The sequence below is a fragment of the Equus caballus genome, chromosome 24, assembly GCF_041296265.1.
Source record: "Equus caballus isolate H_3958 breed thoroughbred chromosome 24, TB-T2T, whole genome shotgun sequence".
NCBI lineage: Eukaryota > Metazoa > Chordata > Mammalia > Perissodactyla > Equidae > Equus > Equus caballus.
Window position 1 is genome coordinate 48,285,240 of NC_091707.1, and position 17,659 is coordinate 48,302,898.

The following is a 17,659-nucleotide window of genomic DNA, read 5'->3' on the forward strand; positions in this document are numbered from 1 at the left end:
TCTGGGCCGGGTGCTGGGCCAGGGAGGGCGGAAGGACAGCCGCCCTGCTGTTCCCACTGTCCCGGTCACTCCAGCCATCAGTGCCGCGGGCCTCGCTGACTTTAACCACCGTCTCCTTTCTCTCTTTGAGGTGGGAAGGCCTGGTGCTCATCATCTTGTACGTGTTTTACATTCTGACCATGAAGTAAGTGCCCTTTTCTTCTCCTGGGCCGTCTGACACCTCCCTCCACATCCTGCTCTAGCCTTTTGTGAGAACAGGAAGAAAACCCCCATCAGCCTGTCAGTCACTCTGACCGGTCCTGGCTTTCGGGGGCCACCCCGCTGTGGGTGGCCGGAGTAGGGGAGAGATGTTCAGACACTGTTTCAGGGTGCTGTCCGCACCCGGGCCAGGGGAGTCAGGGCTGGTGGGGGAGACGAGGCCACTCCTCAGACGAGTACCAAGCAGGGACCTCTTTCCCACCCTCCTCCGGCCGCTGCTCCATGCCCCAGGCGACGCCTCTTTGTCGCTGGCTCTCTAAATCTCCTAATAATTTAACACCACTCTTTTCAAAGAGCCGGGCAGCTCCACGTCTGCTCCCGGCTTCATGAAATGACACCTCTCAGGGCCACCACCATGCACAACAGCAGGGGGCCCCACTCATGGCACTGAAGATACAACACTGGGTCCTGGGTTGTGTACTCTTGAGGCCCTCCAGAAGCTGCCCAGGTCAGAATGATCTCCAGCTACTCATGAGGAATATGATTCAGCCCTAAAAAGGCAGGAAATTCTGTGAAAGGCTGCAACACGGATGAACCTTGAAAACCTTACACTGAGTGAAAGCAGCCAGCCACAAAAGGACAGATAGTGTCAGGTTCCGCTCATGTGAGGTTCCTAGGAGAGTCAAATTCTTAGAGACAGAAAGTCATTTAGACATTACCTGAGAGGAGGAAGTAATCAATGATTAACTAATTAATGGGCGCCAATTAATTGGTTAACTTAGGATGCTGAAAAAGTGTTGGAAATAGATAGTGGTGATGGTTGCATAACAGTGTGAATGTAATTCATGCCACTGAATTGTGCACTTAAAAATGGAAAATAGTTAAAATAGCAAATTTTATGTTATATATATATTACCACATTAAAAAGAAAAAGGAAAAACTACGCTGGAACTGAGCCACATTCAGATTTTATCTTCCTCTGTACATCTCCACGGGTGATTAAAAAAAAAAACAAGACTGAGTTTTATGAGACTATGAATCCTCACATTTATATAAAACATTTATAGTGTTTTATAAAAATGAGTGTTAGGGGACAGTCCAGTGGTGCAGTGGTTAAGTTTACATGCTCTGCTTCGGTGGCCCGGGGTTCACAGGTTCAGATCCTGGGAGTGGAGCTACACACCGCTCATCAAACCATGCTGTGGCAGCGTCCAACAGACAAAATAGAGGAAGATTGGCACAGATGTTAGCACAGGGCCAATCTTCCTCACCAAAAAAAAAAAAAAAAAAAGTGATTAAACTGTCAAACTCCAAGAAAATTGTCCTTAAAAGGTCTGCTCTTTGAGTGCCTTTCAGGGAGGCTGGCAGCCTGGGGCTGTGAGATGGAGACAATCTCTTCTCTGTGGGGGTGGTGGCCCTGGCTCTGCGTGATGCAGGGATGGCCCACTGGGCAGCCCACCGGAGCAAGACGCAGGGCTCTGGGAGAGAGGACAGGCCTCACAATGCCTCCTTTGAGCCCGTCCTCTAGGCTGGGCTGGACTTCTTTATTAGGACAGGTCGTGACGTGCAGTCAGTATGCATGGGTCAATCTCTTGGGCTGAAGGTCGTTTATGCCCTGGGAGGCGCACGCACGTCTCAGTAGGCGCAGGCCCCTCAGACTGAGGCTGTTCTGCGGTTCCTGTCAGGAATCTGTCAGCTCAGTTGGAAACCCTCGGCTCCCCACCTAGCAGCCAGCGAGCTGTGGGTGCACAGGGATCGGGGGACCAGAGGCCCCGGTCCACCCCTGCCAGCTCCCTCCCGCAGCTCTGACCTCCTGCCTCCACTTCCAGGTACAACATGAAGATTCAGGCTTTCTTCACAGTCAAACAAAAGAGCATTGCGAACGGCAACACGGTCAGCAGTGAGCTGGAGGATGGTAATGATTACTGTGATAGTAGCTCTGATGACCCTTCCGTGCCATTGCTGGGGCAAGGTAAGGCTGAGCAGACAGGAGTGGCCACAACCACTCTCCCTTCTCTTCCCGACACACGCTCACTCCCTCTAAATTGTCACGTCTCACCTTTGGCTGCAGGCCCCTGAATAAGGAGGGAGAATCACTTGGAGATGTTGCCCAGACTGGCGTTGGGTTAGATGGGAGGAGAAGGAAGGACAAGTCAGCAGTCCCCTCCCCGGGGAAGGCTCCCGGCCTGCTTGGCTTTTCTGAAAGGCAGTGAATTCCATCTCTGAGCCGTGCTAGGAAGCTGAGGCCTGGGGGGTGGCAGAGCAGGCCCGGGTCTCCCTGTGGTTTCTCAAATGCCAGGCCCGTTTCTGGAGAACTCAGATCTGAACAGACGTCCGGCTCATCACCCAGAGGAACAGCGAAGCCAGGAAAGGCAGCCACGGAGCTGAGCAGGAGTTCCCAGACCGGCCCCAGAGAGCCCGGCTTGGCGGCCCCCTCCCCTGGGGCTGCAGCCTGGTGTCCTCAGCTTCTCTTTGGCCCCTTGTCTGGGCGTTCTGGGCCTCCAGAGCCAGCCCCTGTCATCACTGTCGAGTTCCCTGAATCCTGCAGGCCTGACCACCTGCTCCTCTGTAAACCCTCTGAGAGAGCTGTGGACTGGCCACACGAGGGCTCTTTCTCCCTTCTTCGCTGGGGCTTGAACAAGTCGCGTCCTCTTTCAGGCGACTTTAATTCCTTTGTGATGGCGGTGGTGGGACCAGGTGGTCTCAGGGACCTCTTGGCTTGAGTCTGGGACACATAGGGGCTGACATCTCTACTCCCTGGCCCCCTCCCCGATCTTCACTCTAAAGTGGATCAAAGTGGGGGCCCCTCCCACGTGCACATTAGACAGGTATGTTCTGGTTACCTGAGACAAGTGTGTTCTGTCTCAGGTAAGCCCCTGGGAGGCACCTGTCACAGGTGCTGGAGTGAGGGATGTCCCCGTGAAACAGAAGGAGGAAGCCCGCTGGGCTAGGGCGTGGGTGCATCAAGGCCACAGCCTGGCTGCTGGAGGCCCCCCCACAGTGAGGGACAGAGAAAGGCCGGCAGAGCCTGGAGCTGTGCCTGCCCATGTGGCCTGGTTCATAAATGCAGGCAACCCCCCCACCCCCCCGGGGAGAGCCCGCTTCCAGGACAGCCTCCTCAGAAGGGGAGGGAACGACGTGGCTGCTGTTTTGGATTTCAGCTCCACAGACACAGTGGCGCTGTGGTCCCGCTCACAGGTCCCCACATACAGTCTCTCAGGACCCAGGCTGGCCCCTGCCTGGTCTCCCATGCGGAGATCAGGGCTCCTGGGGCCTCTGGACCTTCAGGGTGAAGAAGGAAGATTCCACACGCTGAGTCATTCGGGCTAGTGGGAAACGCCCTCTTCCCAGGCGCCAGCCCGAGAGTGGCTTACTGCCCGGGGGGCTGCGGAAGAAGCCCTGAGAACCAGCCTGTGCAGCACCCCTCGAGGGGACGGGGCCGCAGCCATTTCCCTCTGCAGGGAGAGCAGGCTGCCCTGAGGTCGCGGCCCCCGGGCGCCTCTGCCCTGGCCCCGTCTCCATCCCTGTTGTCCCTGTGACAGTAGGACTTACCCCACAGGTTGATTCTCTCCCTCCAGATCTCTAAGTCGAGGACGATCTCTAGAAAGTTGGAAGATGAGACACAGGGCTGCCCCCAGGCACAGGGGAAGAAGGGAAGCAGGTCTCCCTGCACCTTTATCAGCGTGGATGCGTTTGGCTAGAGACCAAGGAGGAAAAGGCTCAGGGAGCCGGCCTGGTGCTGGAGAGGTGGGAGGCCCAGAGAGGCAGCCTTCAGGATGTTTTAACCCCAGCAGTGCATGCCCCTTCCCTCCCAGAGGGCCGTGTGTGAGTCCCGGCAGGGCACTGTCCCCTAGAAGTACCCCGAGGCGGGAGGAAGGAGCCCCCATGAACACCCCCGGGGCACTGAGGAGAACTGAGCTTCTGAAGTTTGCCTTTTCTCACTGTTTTGCCACAGAATCTTTCCAGCTCAGAGCTCTCTGTGGCCCTCAGGCTGCAGGCAGGCAGGCCCCTGCCTGACCCCCGACCCAAGGGAGCCCGAGATGGCCGGCTGGTAGATGGTTTCGAGAACACACATGCGCACATGCAGCTTTGACCTTGCCTTTATCAGTTTTGGTGTTTCCCGTATAAAATTAGAATTTCAACCCAACCTCTTGCCAGATTTTGTGCCTTTTTACTACCATTCTTATAAAGTGCCTTTATGGACCTAAGTGTTCTTAAAGGTCCTGCGTTTCGGTTCACCAGATCAGCTCAGGCCGGTTTTCTCTTTTTCTGGGAGATGGCGTCCTCCAACTTGGTTCTGTCTTTGTTGTTTGGGGGTTTTTTTCCCTAAAACTTCTACAAATTTTTCACATCATGCTTCAATTCTGCTCAAGAAAGCAGAGCACAGTACACTGAGAGAAGGTCCCGGGGACTGGGCAGTAGGGGGCGGGTCGCCCCGATCCCTACCAGTGTTGGGAGTCCAGCCTCTCCCTGCTGGGTGTCAGGTGGCCTTGCACACAGCCTGACAGCCAGGGTCACCTTGACCACAGGCCGGGCCCACTAGGGGCCTTTCCCAGCTGCCCTGGCCCCGGACGCAGCTTCAGTTTGGAGCAGGGAGGGAGGGGGCAATACTGGCCTTGGGCCGAACAGCCAGAAAAACGTGCTGTCATTGGGCAGCCCCCCTTGACTTACCACCTGCCACTTGGAGCACGGCACCAGGACAAGCTGCCCTGGAGCCAGGTATCGTGGCTTCTGCCTCAGACCACTGATGCTCCATCGGCACCCTCCTCTGAGCCCAGGTGTTGCTCCAAGCGGTGCCTATGACTGGGCTTGTTCCATGGGCTGAGCGGAGTCTGGAGCCTGCCGCTGCTTTGCTGGGTTTCATCTCCTGACGGGATGGAGGCTCCAGAGGAGGGAGAGATTTGGGCTTTCCTGCAGCAGAGCGGGGGCAGGGGGCCATGGGCACAGGGGCTTCTGCTCTCAGAGTGGGACAGAGCCGCAGAATTCAGCCAGGAGAGGGGCCGTCCCGAAGGCCAGGGGCCCCGAGCATCGAAGCCCCCCGTAGCAGGAGCCCGTCTACTAACACCCTCCTCCAAATAACACCCTGGCATCTTGGCCGCCGTCAAGAGTGCCCCAAACTCTGGGCATCCACCGCGCTAAGCATCTCTGGCAATCTCTGCTGGCCTGTGTCTCCTTAACTCCTCCTCTTCCGAATTGTAAGTAAGCTGCTTTCCTTGAAGCGATAACACATGCAGTAAAAAAAAATCCCTGAGCCCAGCACACGCCTCGTCAGAGGTCAGTGTCTGACTCCAGCCCATGCATGGTCCTCCTGGCTTTGTCTAACCCTCGCGCCTCCTGTCTGCTGGGCCTTGCTGCCTGTCTGGTGAGGGTGTGCGTGTCTGCTGTGCATCCGTTTGTGTTTGTGCCATTAACTCGCATGAATTTGCTCTCGACTGCTCCTGCGGGCAAGGACGCTCGCCGGGAGCTGGGGACCCGTGCAGAGGGACGGGCGTGTCCCCTTTGACAGCCCCTCGGAGGGGAAGGTGGCCTGCTCGGGTGTGCTGTGTCCATGGGTGGTTCTGTGACGAGGCCCTGGGGCTCTGGAGTTAAATGTCACGTCCCCTGGGCTCCAGCCCCGAGCACGTCGATGAAGGTGGCAAAGAAGAGGCCCGAGGAGTGGGGAGATGTGTTCTTCAGCCGCGTGAGGGGACGCAAAGGGTCACAGAGAGTGGCCTCCCAGATGGAGGGTGTTAGTTTTATGGAAGACACCCAGCTTGGCCAGCAGCTCATGAGCTGTGCACTCCGGGCAAGCGGGCGCCCCTCCTGGGCCTCAGTTGCCTTGTCCAGTTAGAGGCATCCTTTTGTGCTGGGCGGAGGTGGTCCCTCAAAGAAGATCCGTCGCCTCGTGGCAAATTTAGAGCCAGAGCTCTCTGGTGCTTTCCAGCATCTTCTATTCCAGGGGGCCCTTGTCAGTTTGTAAAGTTTCGTCTGAGCCTCTGGGAATAGGGGGAGGGGAAGATCCCCTCACAGTCACGGTGAGAGGCGGCAGGGACCCTGTCTATAGGTGGGCTGCCCTGGGAGGCTAAGAGGAGGAACTGAGACACCCTCGCAGTTAGCCAAGACTGGGCCCCAGAGGAGGGGGGGCATCCGTTGGTGGAAGGATTGGTGTGGGGTGTCTGTCCATGAGGGGCTATGGCAGGGGGACCACGGGCTCTAAGAGGCCGAGTCAGCCGGCGGTCCGGAGCCAGTGGCACACTTTGGCGAATGCAAGGAGCTGAAGCGAGGCTCCCAGGCCGCTGCTGGGACCACAGCCCCGGGAAGTCCTAGACCCCAGGGGAGGTCAGCCGCCCAGCTCTTGGGTGCTGTCCCCAGGGGCATCTCAGCACTAATCCTGGCGTTGTGCTCAATATAGTGAAGGAGGAGCCACCGTACGGCAAAAACCCAGTGGTGATGGTGGACGAGGTTCTGAGCTCCAGCCCTCCCAAGTTCAGCTTCCCGGAGGCCGGCCTCCGCGTGATGATCACCAATAAGTTTGGGCCCAGGACGCGGCTGCGGATGGCCAGCAGGATCATCATTAATGAGGTGAGTGTGCGTAGAGGACTGTGAGAGCCAATGGGGGCGTGGGGGGGGCGGCCCTGGCTTGTCGGGACGCTGCTGGTGTTGGGCCACCAGGGCGTCCTCTGCCGGGCTGGCGTTGATCACCGCACCTGTTTAAGGAAGAAGCCGAACATCCCCCCCAGGCAGCCAGTGGCCCCAGGGGGTTGAATTGAAGGGAGGCAGCAATCGAAGACCGTGCCGGAGATGGTCCACGAAAGGTTTTCTCAGACCCTCGCGTTAAACTGATTGGAGAAGGCCAGTCCGAAGTATGGATAGTTTCTTTAAAAGGTTATTTAGGTCAAAACAAGAGGTGTACACACCTGTTCTCCAGGGCTAGAACGATTCTAGGAGGAAACCGAGACACTGGTGAATGGTGGTTACCTCTGGGGACGTCCTTCCGCTCTTACCCGTCTGCTCTGCTTGGATTTTGTGCCTCGTCTCTTTCTTATTTGGAAAAAAAATTAAATAAGTTTGAATATTATTTAATGTGCAAACAGTATAGCAAAGCTAACAGGCTTATTGCTTCCCAGCTTCCCAGCCTTCGCTGCGGATGTGCATCTTGGAGTTTTCAGACCATAACCTCAGACCCAGGTGGTTACCAGAGAGCTGGAAGCTTCCATGGTTGACAGCCGGTAGTTGGCACACTGGTGCTTTGCAGGCATGAGATTGCACGCTGCCGAAAGGTTCTGCATTTTGATCATTTCTGCTTTAATTTCCGACGTAATGTGCCCTCTCTGTGGAATGTGTATTAAGAAAGGGAAACATTGCAAGCTTGGAATCTTTTGGAATTATTTTGATCCAAATCGGTAAAATTTAAATCAGTGAAATTGTACCGAATCCTGCCCATTTTTTGTGAGGGTGATAATTGTACCCGCTGCGGGTGGGAGGGGGGTTTGAACAACTAGTAAGGATTCAGGGGATGTAGGTGTATAGTGTGTTTTTCATGGCGTATGCAGCCAGGGACATAAAGGGGTTTGGTGAGCCGGCGCAGTGCTCGTTGTCATGCCCCCAAATGTTTGAAGCTGCTGGGAAAACCTTGTTTTAGCCGTTAACTCGCTCAGTCTTCCTGGGCCTCAGTTTCTCTGTCTGAGGGTGGCGGGCGGGAAGGCCTCCAGCTCTGAAAATCTCAGTGACGCACAACCGAGAGGAAGCTGAGCGGTGTCATTGGGGAAATTGATCTTGGAAGGGGAGTGGGGAGAATAAAAACCCCAAAGTGCCCAGTTTCGAGGTTGTCTCTTAAGACCCTTTGGTCTCATTTTCTCTTCAGTCATTTAAATTCCAGAATGTTACAGAGAAGTCTGCAAAGCTGAAATTAACCGGTGGTAGAAATGCCTATGGGGCGAGGCCCTCATTTGCTTGTCCTCCGGGAGGGTTTGGGGGGTGAGTACTGGGAGGGGTGTGAGGGGCGCGGAGGGAGGGCTCTGCTTTGCCTTCGCTCCAGGGCTACCCCTGTCCTCACTGTCCTCACCCACAGCCACGGCGATGAGTTGCCAAGGGGCCCAGAATTTCACCCACCCTCAGTTTCCCTTCCCCCTTTGTGAAGCCGTCCCAGCTGGTCCCCCACCTCCTTCATCCCCACAACTCTCTCCTTCTCATCTCACACCCGGATGCCGGTCGTTTGGAGCTGGTCCAGCCAGCTGTAATTGACTAGCTCCTGCTGTGCGCCAGGCAGGTGCGGGGTCTTACCTGTGTTACAGCGTTAACCCTCTTAATGACCTTCTGAGCCAGATGATGGAGTCTCCAATTTATCAGAGAGGTGAAGTAATTTGCCCAAAGCCACACAGCTAATAAGGGCAGAACAGGAATTCCGACCCAACTCTGAGCCTAGACTGCAAAAGGGAGACTGCATAGAGTGTTAGGGGTCAATCTAGTCCACCTCCCCTACCCCCTTCTCCTATATCTTTATTCCCTCTGTAATATCCAGCCCCTGCTCAAATTGCTTGTTATTGCTTCTTCCATGTGGCAGCCCTTTGAACATCAGACAGCACCCCCGTAATTTTCTCCTTGAGTCTAAACATCCTTGGGACCTCCCATCCTCTCAGATGTGGCAGGGTTCCAGTCCTCACCATCTAGTTACTCTCCTGTGAAAACCTTCCTGTTTGTCTCTCTCTACATGTGGATCCGTCACCACCTTTGTGTTCTAATCTATGCCTCTTTTAATACAACCTCAGATAGCTTTAGATATTTTTTCCAGGGACAATCCTTTGTTGATTGCTGTTAAGCTAGTCATGACCCTGTCCCCTATCCATGTTGCTACTAAGTTACACTCCCTCCTTACAATTCTGTCTTTGCACAGCTAATTTTTTTTTTTTTTTTTTTGACTATAAGGATGACCTGTCATTTAACCCTACTTGGATAACACAATACTGTGCCTCCAGGTCTGGGCCTGAGTCTCAGGCATGGATCGTTTTGCTCTTTTTGGTAGGCTAAATGTTGTGGACACACTTGTAAGAAAAAAACTTTTTAAATTTCTACCCCACCCTGGACTTCATGATTTAGGAGTCCCTGCCTAAAACTCACATGAAGGCAGTTAAATGGTCGATTCTTCTTTCTCTTAGAGAAATAGCATGCTTCCATTTTAAGTGAGAAGGACGTTTTTTCACTTCCAGTAACACAAGGATGGGCACTGGGCGCACGCTTATAGAGTGTGGCCTTGGGGACACGTTTACGGGCGCTTGGTCTCCTGCCGAAGTCGTTGGAGGGAATGTGTGTCCGTTGTGTGACCAGCATTACCCACAGGGCCTCAAGCTGCCCCGTAAATATCTGTAACGAGGGTGAGCTGTGCAAGGGCAAGCAGATTCCCGGGGAAGTGGAGACCTGGTGATTTCTTGGAGCGTAGCCTCTGCCTTTCCCTGGTTTGGCGGAAACTCTCGGACTCGGCGAGAAAGACCAGCCTCCGCTCGGGGGGAGGGGGCAGCCTTTGTCAGTAGCTGCAATGAGATGGGGCGGGGAGGGGACGGGTTGGTTCAGGGCCACCCGTTAGACGTGGCGAGACTTGGACGGCAGAGGCTCTCCGAATGGCCACTAACTCAGTAAGAGGCTCACCATCGTTAGTCGTCGGGGAAATGTGGGTTAAAACCACAATTAGACACCACCACGCATCCGCCAGGATGGCTAAAATTAAGAGGACAGTACCAGTGTTGCCAAGGAGGGACAGCACCTGAAATTCTAATCCATTGCTTGTGCAAGTGTAAAACCTTATGACCTAGCAATTCCACGCCTAGGTAAATACCCACGGGAAATGAGAGTGTGTCCACAAAAAGACATGTACACAAATCTTCATAGCAGCGTTCTTCATAATAACTGCAAAGGGAAAACAACCCAATGCCCATCCACAGGCAAAGGATCCATTGTGGATTATTTATACCAGGGAATACTATACACCCATGAAAAATAATAAACTACTGATTCGTGCAACAGCATGGATGAATCTCATGGATATTAGGTTGAGTGAAAGAAGCCAGGTATAAAATAGTACATCCTGTTTGAATCCATTTATATGAAGTTCAAGTTCAGGAAAAACTAATTGATATTTATAAAAGAATTGTGGTTGCCTTGGTTACATCTGGAGAGAGGGGCACAGAGACAAGGAAGTGTCTGAGGGCGTCTTCTAAGGGGCAGGAAGCGTTCTCCATCGTGATCTAAAACATCATTGAGCTGTGCACTTTTTTGCATGGTGTATCTAAAAAGCAAATTAAACTCGGCAGGGCCTCTCCTGTGACTGTCTCAGGTGGCTTCTAAACATCCGCTGGGGGGGGCGGAATGACCACTGTCGCCCAGTGTCATGGGCTGGGCTGTCATTAGGCACAGGAAGGGGAGAGCTGGGGCTCTGAGCAGTCCCCAGGGCTTCCTGGTAACGGTCCCAATGGAAGCGAGCAAACTTGGGTCTATCCCAAGGTTCTCAGGCCATTTCCCAAGCAGACCGACACCCAGGAGTGTTGTTCTAGAAACCTCTAAGGGCCGTGGATGTAGAAGGAACAAAGCCCCAGTGTGACACTTTGTCACACGTCTTGGCGTCGCTCTTGCCTCCTGTCCCCACAGCGACAGAGGCTGATCAACTCAGCGGACGGCGTGAGCAGCAAGCCTCTTCAGAACGGGCGGCACGAGAACATCGAGAATGGGAACGTTCCCGTGGAAAACCCCGAAGACCCTCCGCGGGAGCCGGAGCAGCAGCCCCCGCCGCCCCCGGAGCCCGAGCCGGTCGAGGCTGCCTTCCTGTCCCCCTTCTCCGTGCCCGGTGAGTTCTGCGGGGCGGGACTCCACGGGGACCGAGCCCAGGTCTTCAGGATGGGGAGCTGGACCCGTGAGGGTGGGGAGGGCGGCTGTGAAGGGTCCACACTGGGTCACTGGGTGCTTAGGAGGCACCCGGTCGTCACCCCGTCAGCGTTGAACCGGGGATCAGAGCTGCAGTCAGACGCAGGGACTGCCGAGCGTGGGGAGGCTGTGTGCCCGACAGCAGGCCCGCTGGGGACGTGGCAAGTCCCAGGAACCCCTGTAGGGCCCAGGGCCGCTGGTCTGTCTGTGGCAGTAAGAAAAGCAACCACCACCGTTATTTTTATGGCCACGCGCAGAGTCTCCACCCCCTCCAGCCGGGGCACGCTGTTTCGCCCGTGCATTGCTTATTTGCCAGGACAGGATATTCCAAGGCCACAAATGGTCCTTAGATGGTTACACTTCATACAGCTGACGACATCTCCTACCCATAAATAAGTCAGATCAGACCACGACTCTGCCCGAGCTCTTAGCATCCTCCCATCTCACTGACCTCAGAGGCCCAGTGTCATCTCACTACCGGCTCTTTGTTGACCTCCGCTTCTGTTCTTCCCCCTCCTCTGCCCTCTGCTCCAGCCACACTGGCCTCCTCGCTGTCCTTCCTAGAACTCACCAGGTGTGCTGCTGCCTCAGGACCTTTGCACTTGCCCTTTGCTAGAATGCACTTTCCCCACCTATGCATATAGCTGACTCCTTCACCTTCATCAGGTCTCTGCTTCCATGTGGCTTTCTTGCTTCCCTGACCACCCTATTTGAAGTATTTTATGTGTTTCTTATCTTGTGTATCTCCCCCAAGTAAAATGTCAGGTCTACAGGGCAGGGATCTTTGTCTCTTTCCTTCACTGCCGTGTCCCCAGTGCCTGTGCCTGACGCATGGTAGGTCTCACTAAATGTCTGTCAGATGAATGGATTCAGGAGTTCGCGTGCGAGAGGATCCCCAGACACACGCAGTCTGCCTTCATCTTTCACCAAACTCCTCTGCAGTCTGAGACGGGAAGTGGCGGCCTCTGCCCTTTGGCCCCAATCTCGGAGGGTTTCCTTGGCGTCCTGCCATCGCGAGAGGCAGCAGAATTCTAGGATTTTCATGTCCAGAACTTGATGTTTTTCTGAAAAGAACTCTGTGTTGAACATCAGGCTCTCAGAGGACCTAATTTGGGAGGTGACTGTAGGGGCGAGAGGCTGTGCAGTTCCTTGCCCCCATCTTTATGGGAACACTCCTGTCCCCAGGTGGGTGGCGTGGGCGTGCTCAGGCCGCGATGTCCAGCCACTGTGCTTCGTCATGGAAATGTGGGCTCCGCTGGGAGTCACGGGGCTTCCTCGGAGCCTCTGGGTCAGAGCTTCTGGGGCGTGCTGATCACAGCCACTCAGGGGCTCTTCCCAAAACTCAGGGCCTGGGTCCAAAACCCCGGCTATTCAAAGACGGGAGCGGGGCCTGGGAATCTGCACTTCCACACCCTCTCTGGCTGAGGCCTGGGTCCTGGCCGCGTTAGGAGTAGCTGCCCCTGGTCAGCACCTCCCAGCGCTCTTCCACATGAAAGGCAGGCCCAGGAAATGAAATTCGTCCCTGCACTGAGGTCACGCAGGAGCCCAGCTCCCTAGACCCCTCTGCTGACCAGAAGCCTGGGGGAGTCTGTGTCTCGGCCTGCCTCCACCACCACCTGGCACGTCAGCACACCTGCCGGACGCTCTGTGGGAGCAGAAGTCGTGCTCAGCCAGCTTGTCTGGAGGGCTGAAGGTCACACTGCGCTGCGTGGGAGCTGGGCCCCTGGGGCCGGGTGTGGGACACAGAGAGGAGGGGTGGTCTTCTCCAGACCCAGGAACCTATGTCAGTGCCCCTGTTTGTAAACACCAGGAGAAAGGAGATTTCTGCGGGTGAGATCATGGGAGGGCAGTGTCCACCCAGAGGAGAGCCTGCCCCCAGGCGATGACCCAGCGCGGGGCCCCACCCAGCATTTCTTACTCTGTGTTCATAGGAGGTTCCGACACGGGCCTTGGATCTGGAGCCCTGGGTACCCCACACAGCCCCGCAGCCCCACGTCCTCACGTCACCAGCCCGGTTCCTGTCCCCAGTCCACGTGGGGCCGAGTACAGGGACTTGGGGCTGCGGACACCAAAGGGGTTTCCTCGAGGCCTGGAGACCTGACACCAGAGAGGCCTGGAGTGTGGTCACAGGGAGGGAGAAGCAGCCACGGTCCCGGGAACAGCCTCGCTCGCTGGGGGAGGACCGAGAAGGGGGTCCGGTTCGGTGGGTTCTGTTCTCCAGCCCAGGATGTGGCTGTCGGAATCCCCATTTTACAGAGGTGGGGCCCGATGGGGCCACTTCATCTGAGTCCTGGTCCTGATGCTGCGCGCTGACTAGGGTTCTCCAGGAAGCCCGAGAAGGGATGTGCCCTTCTTGGTGGCCGCTACTCTGTCTAGTAAGGCGGCTCTGTGTAAGGTCAACTCGTCTTTCCATTTCCTTAAAACCTTGAGTTTGGCAGGATTGGGTGGGGTGGACCCCAGGGCCTACCGCCCCCTCCCCCGTCCTTGTCCCCAGACCTGCTGCTCCCCTGGGAAGTGGCTGTGGGGAGTCGGATCTACTCCCTGCGGGGACTCTGGGTGGGTCACCTCTCAGGGTGAGGGTCTTAGATGCTCTTCTCTCACAAGGGCTCAGACCAGAGAGCTCCCACATTCTCTGCACCCGGGAGTCCTTCTGGGGGAGCTCTGCCCTTCCTGGCGGGGCAGGACTTCCTCTTGTAATTGGGCCACCTCCTTCTTCAAGCTGAGGCTCCAGGATGTTCCCCTGGGCTCGCCTGCAGCAGAGCCAAGGGCCGAGAGCTGCCGCCCAGTGCTCGCCTCTTCTTGTCCTCAGGACTAGGCCGGGGCTCTCCGTGTCCCTGCAGAAGTGTCCCTTTGTGTCCCTGTGGATGTGTTTCCAGATGTTGCCCTTAGAAACCACAAGTCACTTCCTCGCCCTCCTTGCAGCTCTTCTGTGTTGTGGAGACGGGCTGGGGGCCGGCTCCGGCATCCAGGAGTCCTGGGTTTGCATCTCAGTTCTCCCACTTAGCAGTGCTGTGGCCGTGGGCAAGCTGCTTCACTCCCTGAACCTCCGCCCCTCATCCACAAATCGGGGCGACGGCACTTGCCTCCTGGGGTTGCGCCGGGTAGTAAGTAAGATCATGGGCCGCCGCCTCTGTGCACTGTCTGACACATAGTAGGTCCTCAGGAGGTGTGAATTCGGGTCACAGTGTGCTTGAATCCCGTGGCTTCTGTTAGCCCCAGCTTCTCGTATCCTCTCCTGGTTGGGCTGCAAACAGTATTCTAGGAGGGTCCCAGTGGAGACCGGGAGCCGGGTCCTCCGAGGGTCGGGGAGAGGAACCAGCATCTCCCGAGCACTGCTGTGTGCGGGCACTGGGCTGCAGACACTGCAGACAAGATGATTCCAGTCGGTGGAAAACAGCACCACACTCTTCTGGGCTTTGGGGGTCTGGGTGGGCACAGGACAGCCCTGGTGTCTGCTCTCTGGGAGCTTCCGGGCTGGCGGGGCAAATGCAGGCAGATAACCCCTCCGTGCACTTTGTTCATCATCTCCTTCCCGGTCACACCGCCGATCCCGGAGGAGGTGGATGCGCCAGCCTGCAGCCCGGCTCTGCCCTCCTGCCTGACCAGAGTGCCAGGGCACCAGGCAGCCTGGCTCTGGGGCTCGCCTGGTCTGCTGCTGGATTTGCATCAGCACCGAACGCACCTGTGCTCTTCCCGCTCTGGGCACGGAGGCCGGTCCTTAGGCCTCCCGGGCCGGCTGTTGGCCAGGGAAGAGGAGGGGGAGGAGGAGTTCTCTCTCCTAGGAAGCTGTGGCCTCCAGCCCTGGCACTGCCCTGAAGTGGTCCGCCGGGGAATTCCCTGCACGCAGGCTGTTTGTGGCTGACTTACAGTCTGACCGCAGCCTGGTCCTCCCACGGGGCTTCTCTCTGTTGCCCCCAAATGGGTGAGGAAGTCGCATCCTCTGTACTGGGATGCTGGTCCTCACCTCTGGGCTGTTTTACAGCCAGCATCTATTGGTGATGGGCTGTGTGTTAGACCCTAAGTGAAAAATGGGTGATTCTTACGGGGCTTCTGTATGCCACGCCCTGTATTCCCTCATTTAATCCTCACCACACGTGAGGTGGGAGCGGTTCTCTCCATAGACAGAGAAGGAAAGGGAATCACAGAGAGGTTAGGTGACTTGCTGGTGGTTACCCAGCTCCTAAGTGGCAAGCAGCGTTTCCAACCTGGGCAGCCCGTGCTAACCACTGTGCAGTACTGCCTCTTTGTTCTGTGCACTTTCCTTTAACCCTCACAGCTGCCTTGTGAGGGAGGCCTTAACATTATCCTCATTTTGCAGAGAGGAAAACTGAGGCTCAGAGAGGTTATGGGACTTCCCAAGTCACATAGCCATTATGCGGGGAGCCACTCTTCCACCCTGTGCCTCCTGAGCTGTGGACACCATCCTGGCCTGGTCCAGTGGAGAGCAGAGTCCCAGACCACAAGCCCCAGGCCTGTCACTGAGCGGGTGAATGGCCTCAGATGTATATGTACCCTGGACCCACAATGCGGTTCAGCTCATTTCAGTGGAGGGACTGCGGGGTGCATGTGGTTTCACAGAGTGCAGGCCTGTGGAGGTTCTGGGAACAGGAACAGGAGGTCAGACCTGGTGAGAACTTACTGTGGACCTGGGGAGGTGCTTCACACATATTAGCTCATCAAGTCCTCATGCCAGCCCTCGAAGGTGGCTACTTTTATTGTCCCCATTTCCCAGGTGAAGAAACTGAGGCACAGAGAGCTTTAGTTGCCCAAGGTCACACAGCAGGAAGGGGCAGAGCCAGGATTTGCACTGGCATTCTGACCCCACATGTGCTTAGGGGACAACACTGTCGGCCACCTAATGGAACGTTCCGGCTCTCCGTTCCTTTGGAGCCATGAGGAAGTGCTTGCTTCTGTCCAGGTTGTTAGCAAATTCTAGCTTGTACACAGGGTGCCAAGTGACGTGTGTCTGTGTTAGTAAACCTTGTTGAAGTGAGTTGAATTCTGAGCCATCGGGGACCTGACGTGCCCTCTTCAGGCCTGGCTGGCACACTAACCCCTCTCTTCCTTTATTGTAACCAAACTCAACACAGGCAATCGGATTTCGGGAAGCTCGGGACCTTATTCTGCCCACCCACCCCCCGTCTCCCTCAGTTCTGCACGGTCCTGGTGGGAGGAGAGACCCACGGTCCGGGTGGGTCAGTTGAGTCTCTCTAAACCCGGTAAGGGGGATGCTGCAGAAATAGAGCTCTAGAAAGCTCTGCTCCCCTGTTCTCTCCTCGGCACAGCTGCGAAAGCAGAGGAGACGCTGCAGGTGCTGTGGGCTCAGTGACATGTGAAATTCTGGACGTGGTTCCCAGCTGTTCCAGGCCCCCAGAGACACGCAGCGCTTTGTGGTGGAAACGATCTTGCTCTTGCCACACGAGAAATTGCACATTCAGTAGATTGTGTCATAAGGCAAAGCCAGGATTTCAAAGAAGCGTCCTTGTCGATCACTGTTTGTGGAGCAGTGAGGTGTCAGTTCACAGCCAAATTAGAACGAACGCTGGCTGAACTTTTTACTGTTTAATATGACAGCTTTATTGAGATATAATTCACTTATAAGTCACACCTTTAAAGTATACAATTGAATGGCTTTTAGTATGTTCACAAAGTTGTGCAGCCATCACCACAGTCGACTTTAGAGCATCTTCACCTCCCCCAAAAGAGACCCCTGCCTATTTTCAGTTATTCCTCATCGCTCCTCCCGTCTCCTGGCCACCACTCCTCTACTTTCTGTCTCTTTGGATTTATCTGTTCTGGGCATTTCATATAAATGGAATCATACGATGTGTGGCCTTTGGTGACTGGCTTCTTGTACTTAGCATGATGTTTCTGAGGCTCATCCATGTTGTAGCGTGGATCGGTACTTCATTCCTTTTTATGGCTGAGTAATATTCCACCGTATGGATTGACCGCATGTATCCATTCACCTCTTGATGGGCATTTGTATTATTTCCACTTTCTGGTGATGAGTGGTTTATAAAAATAGCTAGCAGAGTACAATGAAGAAAAAGGCTCAACATTTTTTTAAATTCATTACCATAAATTTCTGAGAGCTCTTATTTTTGATCTCCCCCCCTTTTTTAGTAATTCTTTTTTTTTTTTTTGGTGAGCTGACATCTGTTGCCAATCCTCCTCTTTTTGCTGAGGAAGACTGGCCCTGAGCTAACGTCCGTGCCCATCTTCCTCTACTTTATATGTGCGATGCCGCCACAGCATGGCTTGCCAAGCAGTGCCATGTCCGCACCAAGGGTCTGAACCGCACACCCGGGGCTGCCAAAGTGGAAGGTGCGAACTGAACTGCTGTGTCACCTGGCTGGCCCCCTCAGTATTTTTTCGATCTAAATGAAAGCCGTTTTCCTCCAAGTTACCTGTGATTAGCAACAAACTTTCTCTGAATCTTAGGGTTAAGGGAGATCTTGGGAATTTTAGACCAGCCGCCTTATATTCCAAAGCAGGAAACCGAGTGCCAGGGGCTTCCCCAAGGGGTGGTGTCGACCAGACAGAACCAGGCGTCCAGGCCACGTGTCTA

At 55.3% G+C, this 17,659-nt stretch overlaps 1 protein-coding gene across 3 annotated transcripts in view; it reads left to right on the forward strand.

Annotated features, from left to right (window-relative positions):
- SLC24A4 (solute carrier family 24 member 4) overlaps nt 1-17,659 on the forward strand; it is a 157,365-nt gene that overhangs the window by 105,073 nt on the left and 34,633 nt on the right. For 2 of the 3 annotated variants that reach the window (XM_023628296.2, XM_070249783.1), the window contains 4 exons: nt 131-184; nt 2,028-2,170; nt 6,590-6,759; nt 10,816-11,011. In XM_023628296.2, coding sequence (XP_023484064.2) covers nt 131-184; nt 2,028-2,170; nt 6,590-6,759; nt 10,816-11,011 — 563 coding nt within the window. The remainder of the gene's footprint in view (nt 1-130; nt 185-2,027; nt 2,171-6,589; nt 6,760-10,815; nt 11,012-17,659) is intronic. The other variant, XM_023628297.2, reaches the window with a different exon arrangement.